At 40.5% G+C, this 6,866-nt stretch overlaps 1 protein-coding gene across 1 annotated transcript in view; it reads right to left on the minus strand.

The window, feature by feature from the left end:
* Positions 1-6,866, minus strand: part of LOC107298100 (adenine phosphoribosyltransferase-like) — a 17,052-nt gene that overhangs the window by 7,152 nt on the left and 3,034 nt on the right. The window contains exons 3-4 of the mRNA XM_029286453.1: positions 6,191-6,337; positions 5,819-5,914 (exon numbers count right to left, since the gene is read on the minus strand). Of these exons, the coding sequence (XP_029142286.1) occupies positions 5,819-5,914; positions 6,191-6,337 (243 nt within the window). The remainder of the gene's footprint in view (positions 1-5,818; positions 5,915-6,190; positions 6,338-6,866) is intronic.

Below are 6,866 nucleotides of genomic sequence, written 5' to 3' on the forward strand. Positions count from 1 at the left end.
GCAATGCTGAAAGAACAATTTAACATGTTATTGGCCGATCAAATGGCAGTTAACCTGAGATATATGAAACATAATACATTCTGTAACGCAGACAAACCTGGAAGGTGGTTAGCTTATCAATTACAAAAGAAACAAAAGCAAAGAATTATTGAGAAAATAAATTACAAAGATAAAGAGGTTTTCCAGCAAGATTTGATTAAAAAGGCTTTTTCGGAATACTTTTCAAAATTATACGCCTCTGAGAATATACAAACTTCTGAAATAGATAGTTATCTTCAACAAGTAAATTTTCCTAGACTTTCAGATGATCAAAAAGGAATGATGAATTGTCCGATTGTGCTGGATGAGATCATAGAGGCAATTAAACAATTGAATGTTGGTAAGGCCCCTGGTACAGATGGGCTAACGGCAATTTATTATAAAATGTTGTCTGAAGAAATGTTAGAACCCTTAAGATGTCTTTTTAACAGTATTTTGTTAGGAGAAGAAGTACCACCATCTTGGAGGTGTGCATTTATTTCACTTATACCAAAAGGATCAAGATTTGACTCAGCCTAAAAATTATAGGCCAATATCCTTATTGAATACGGATTATAAGATTTTTGCAAAAATTCTGGCTAACAGACTAATGCAAGTATTGAAACGGATTATTCATGTGGATCAGTCTGGATTTATAAATGGTAGATATATGAAGAATAATGTCAGACAAATTGTAAATTTGTTGGAATATCTGGATAAAAATAATCAAATCCCGGTGGCTCTTATCTTCCTGGATGCTGAAAAGGCCTTTGACAAGCTGGACTGGCAATTTTTATTTCGAATGGTGGATAAAATGAATTTTGGGGACAGATTTCTATCAGCGTTAAAGGCTATTTATCAACAACAATCAGCGCAAGTGGTAGTAAATGGAGGATTGACAGATTTAATTAAAATTGAGAAAGGTACGAGGCAAGGATGCCCACTATCACCTTTATTGTTTATATTGACCTTGGAGATTTTACTAATTCAGATTCGTGAATCATCGAGCATAAAAGGAATAACCCTGGGCAAGAATGACTATAAGCTTAGAGCTTTTGCTGATGATTTGGTTTTTACCTTATTGCAACCGATTGATTCAGCAAGAAACTTGATACAGACTTTGATACAGTATGGGAAAGTTTCGGGATTTAAAGTAAATAATAATAAGACTAAAATATTATCTAAAAATATGTTTTTGGAAGATAGAGAGACTTTAAGTAACCTAACTGGTTATGAAATAGTGAAAAAGGTGAAATACTTGGGTGTTTATATTACTGCCTCTAATGTTAAACTGTATAAAAATAATTATGATAAGTTATGGATAAAAGTTCAAAAGGATTTAAATGAGTGGAAAAAGTTACAGTTATCATTATTGGGGAGAATTTCAGTGGTTAAAATGAATGTTCTCCCTAAATTTCTTTTTTTGTTTCAGATGATACCTATTTTAAAAAAGGATTTAAATTTGGAAGAGTGGCAAAGAGGTGTCAATAGGTTTATTTGGCAGGGGAAAAAACTGAGGGTTAAATTTAAAATTTTGCAAGATGCAAGGGAAAGAGGGGGACTTAAAGCCCCAAATTTAAAATTATATTATGATGCGGTGGTTTTAACTTGGATTAGTGATTGGATTAATTTAACTAATAGAGATATATTGATTCTTGAAGGTTGGGATTTAATTTATGGATGGCATGCTTATCTATTTTTTGATAAGAAAGATGATTATGTTTTTAGGTCTCATATTTTGAGAACTGCACTTTTGAGAGTTTGGAAAAAGTATTATTATAAATTAAGTTCTAAAATCCCAATGTGGGCTATTCCGGAACATGCAATACAAGGAATTACAAGGGGAGTTAAACTAGAGAGAATTGTTTATAAGGACTTACTTATCTTAAGGGGACAGGACTGGCAAATTAAATTATTGGATGAATTGAGACAAGATAATATTCTCCAGTCCTGGTTCTTCTACTCTCAGTTGGTTGAGAGATGGCGTATAGATCAAAAGTTAGGTTTAACATTGGAAGATGTGAACTTGATAAGACAGATTAAAGATCAAAGCAGAGCTCATATCAGGAGAATATATAGTGTTCTGATAGAGTTTGATTCGGAAACAGAATTAGTTAAAGATTGTATGATTAAATGGGCTCAAAATATTCAAGAACCAATTACGTTAGAAACATGGGAAATAATTTGGGTAAGAAATGTCAAGTTCACTCAAGCACAGAATTTAAGGGAAAATTTTTATAAAATGTTTTATAGATGGCATTTGGATCCCCAAAAATTGTCTTGCATGTACCCGAACTTGCAGCCAAAATGTTGGAGATGGTAATGTGGATGCAACTTATTATCATATCTGGTGGACATGTAGGGATGTTAAAGCCTTTTGGATTAAGATTTGGTGGAACCTTCAACAGATTTTTAAGAAGAAGATAAAATTTACACCGCAATTATTTTTATTGGGCATCATGGATAATTTGGATTCAAAAGAAATGAACTTGATGTTGTACTGTATAACAGCAGCAAGGACATTGATTGCACAAAATTGGAAAAAGGAGATATTACCGACTATGGATGATTGGAGACAGAAAGTCTCATACTTTGCAGAAATGGCAAAAATATCCACATACCTGAAGGATCAATCTCAAGAGAAATTTATTTTGGTATGGAGAAGATGGATAGATTATATTCAGAGAAAATATGAAATGAACAATTATTATATGGCTTTTGATTAATTATTGTTATTTATAAATATTTCTATATATAATTTATATATATAGTTTATAGTTAAGTTGATTATTGTATATTAGAGTTACAGTAAGTTTATACTTGTTTATATTATGAATGGGTTGCTTGGGTTAGACTTGGATTATTATGTGATTATTCCTGTACTCAGTTCTGGGAAGTCCGGGGGGGGAGGAGAGAAGGGGATTAGGGGATAGAAATTATAAAAATCGATGTATTTATATGTTATAGGTAAATAATGGAATTGTATTAAAAAGAGGAGATGCTCGGCTGGTACCCCAAATTGCACTCGATGAGGTGGGAAGAAGGAGAGGTTGTGGGTTTAGGGGGAGGAAGGAGAGGAAAGTGAATGAGGATGGAGGCAAGGCGGGGACTGCCGAGCGTCTCCGAAAACGTATTGAGTACGATTATCTTTTTTTGCTTGTTTAAGTAAATGCATCATATTTGTATTATTTGTTGTTTAATTTTAAAAATTAATAAAAATTAAAAAAAAAAAATAGAGAAATGAGGGAAGATCCATTGCTACTCAAATTGCCATAGAAACGGGGGGGAAAGGGAGAGCCTGGGAAAAGAAACGGGAGTCTCAAGAACCCGTCTCCACACCGTAGACCCAAGATCATCCGAAGCAGGTGTCTGACCGAGACGTGGACCATTCCCAAAAGAAACCGAAAGGATGTGATTGGGCAATGTGAACACACGGTGGGTGGGGGGGTTAGGAAAAAGCCATTGTTAACTAACCAGATTTTCGCGTGGGAAACTTTAAAGAGTTGATTTTTGCTTCTTCAGCGCCAGGATGTGTATTCAATAAAGATGATCTCTTAGGGCACCTCAGAAGCGTAGAGTTTCTTCAATATTGAATTCGCCAGACGGACGGTTGACAAGATGTTACCTAGCCTGGCAACGAAACGTTCAGAAACCAACCCACAAGCTCGGAGAACGAATCTCCGCCCTCATCCTACACTCAAGCTACAGATATTCACCTCTATTGTAAACTCTTACCCTAGATCAGGGATAGGCAACCTTGGCTCTTTTATGACTGGTGGACTTCAACTCCCAGAATTCCTGAGCCAGCATGGCTCAGCATGGAAACCTCTCCATTTCTCCTCAGCATGGCTGCCTCAGGAATTCTGGGAGTTGAAGTCCACCAGTCATAAAAGAGCCAAGGTGGCCTACCCCTGCCCTAGATCATCCCAGACAAATGGCGACCAATCTTTTCTTAAAAACCTCCAGTGTTGGAGCACCGTGTGGTGGCAAGCTGTTCCATTGGTTAATTGTTGTCACTCTTAGGAAATTTCTCCTTCGTTCCAGGTTGCTTCTCTGCTTAATTAGTTTCCATCCGTTGCTTCTTCTCCTGCCCTCAGGTGCTTTCGAGAACAGCTTGACCCCCTCCTCTTCTCTGTGGCAGCCCCTCCAACATTGGAAGGTTGCTATCCTGTCACCCCTCGTCCTTCTCTTCATTAAACTAGATGGACCCAATTCCTGCAACTGTTCTGCATATATTTTAGCCTCCGCCCCCCTAATTGTCTTTGTTAGGCCTGCAGCCTTGTTCTCCAACTTGGTGCCCTCTGGGTGGGCCGGGAGGAACACCAGTTTTAACACACTGGGAAGGTGCCAGATTGCAAAAAATTGGATGACACGAATCTGGCAGCCTGAGGTAGACTATCTACCCAGGGGGTTGGACTAGATGACCTCCAAGGTCCCTTCCAACTTTATTATTATTATTATTATTATTATTATTATTATTATTATTATTATTATTATTATTATTATTATTATTATTATTATGGATCATCGCACAGTCAGCCAGATGTTCAGACTGGATTTGGCATTTTGTCTACCTACCGAGTCCTTCCCAAGGACCTGGGATAGGCAGATGTGGATGTTTGATGTTATTACAGATCTCATCGCAGGATGGAAGCAGTTCCTAGTAAGGCCGCCTTTTGCAATTGACTAATAGCGAATTTGTCAATGCCGATGATGGTGTTCAAGGGGTGCTCCAGTTGTTTGGGGATTGCACCTAAGGTGCCTGTTACTATTGGTACCACCCTTGCTTGCCTTTGCCACAGTCTTTCTATTTCTATTTGTAGATCTTTGTATTTTGTTATCTTCTCCAGTTCTTTCTCGTCTATTCTGCTGTCTCCAGGCACTGCCACGTCCACTATCCAGACTTTTTTTGTCTTTCTTATCGACAATTGTTAAGTCCGGGGTGTTATGTTGCAGGTGCTTGTCTGTTTGAATTCTCAAGTCCCAGAGCAGTTTAATTTTATCATTTTCTATGACTTTGTCTATTTTATGATCCCACCAGTTCTTGCTTACAGGCAAATGATATTTCTTGCAGATCTTCCAATGCACCATTGTTGCTACTTTGTCGTGCCGCTGCTTGTAGTCAGTCTGTGCGATCTTCTTGCAGCAGCTTACCTGGTGGTCCACTGTTTCTTCAGCTTCTTTGCATAGGCGGCACTTACTGTCTGTTGCTGTCTTCTCAATTTTGACTTTGTATGCATTTGTCCTTAAGGCTTGGTCTTGTGCAGCCAGAATTAGTCCCTCGGTCTCTATCTTCAACTTTCCTGCTCTTAGCCATTGCCAGGTCTTGTTATTATCTGCTTTCCCAGCTATTTTTTTAATGTACTGGCCATGTAGTGCTTTGTCTTCGCATGCCTCTATTCTGTTCTTCATTTGGTCTTTCTTGTAGGCCAGTTTGGTCTCTCCAGTAGTCAGTAAGCCTTCCTGATATACTAATTTCAGTGCATCTTCATCACTGTTCTTCAGATATTCTTCCAAAGCCATTTTTTCTTCTTCAACCATCTATATTATTATTATTATTATTATTATTATTATTATTATTATTATTATTATTATTATTATTATTATTATTATTATTATTATTATCTCTGAACATGGAGGCTGCACTGGGAGCCGTGAAATGCATTTAAGAACCCTTGCTGGATCTGATAGGGCTGTAGCTGCTAAGGTAGACTGCCACTGCAGGTGGAGGCTTCACTGACTAGTCCTCAGGCCAAACATGGGGAAGAAATCCATCCTGGGTGCCCCCTCCCCTCCTTACCTGCCACCACACCGCCTTGGCGTTCCACCAGCTGGATGGCGCCCTGCATGGTGCCCCCTGTCTCTACCCACTGATCCACCAGTAGGACCCGGACACCTGGAAAGGGGGGCAGAACCAAGATGGGTCTGGGGTCTTTTTCACCCAGCTGTCCCCCCTTCCCCCCGCAGCCCTTGAGAGGGGTCCCGGCAGGTGGAGGTGGAGTTTTCCAGCCCACTTTCTGGCTGTGGCCACAGCGGTGGATACAGTGATGCCCACCCTGTGCAGATGCCCCCCTGGCAGTGCCCCCCCCAGCAGAGGGCCCCCAGCTAGCAAAGGAGCACAGAATTGCATCCAATTGCAAATTTAATCAGTCATTAAGAAGGAATCCTCTACCTGAGCTGATGGCGTCTGTGCGGGTTTCCATCACTTTTTCACGGTCTGTGTAGTCCCGGTAGGTCTGGGTGCGAGTGTCGACACAAAGATGGCCGGCTTTCCGGATGGCCACGAAGCCTTTTCGGAGGGTGACGGCGATGGCGGCGCCTGGGTGAGAGGAAAGAGTGGGGAGGAGCCCCGGATCCCAGTCCTTAGTAAGCTATTCCTTCCATCCTTCCTAGAATCATTACATGATGAATTAGGAGGACTTCAGTGGTCATCTAGTCCAACCCCTGAATCCAGGGAGCCACACTTGGCAGGTGATCAAACGGCCCCACTTGAAAGCCTCTAGGGAGGGTGGGGCCATGGCTTAATGGTTGCTGACCTCTGTTTTTCTCCCTGTTTTATCCTAGCCATAACAACCTTGTAAGGAGAATTCAGCAAATTGAGAGTCATTGGCCAGGGAGGGACTCAATGTCCCAATGAAGGAGAATCTTTGTAGCTCAGGGTTGAAATGAGGGGTCCTTGGTGCTCTCTGAGCCTGGTGGTTTCCTTGCAGACGTTTCATGACCCAACTAGGGAACATCATCAGTGCTAGAAGGGAGGGAGGGAGGGACGGAGGAGGAGGAGGAGGAAGAGGAGGAGGACTGTGGGGGTCCTTGGTGCTCTCTGAGCTGGGTGGTTTCCTTGCAGACGT

Source organism: Protobothrops mucrosquamatus, unplaced genomic scaffold (genome assembly GCF_001527695.2).
Source record: "Protobothrops mucrosquamatus isolate PMUCROS unplaced genomic scaffold, P.Mucros_1.0 scaffold3712, whole genome shotgun sequence".
Lineage (NCBI taxonomy): Eukaryota > Metazoa > Chordata > Lepidosauria > Squamata > Viperidae > Protobothrops > Protobothrops mucrosquamatus.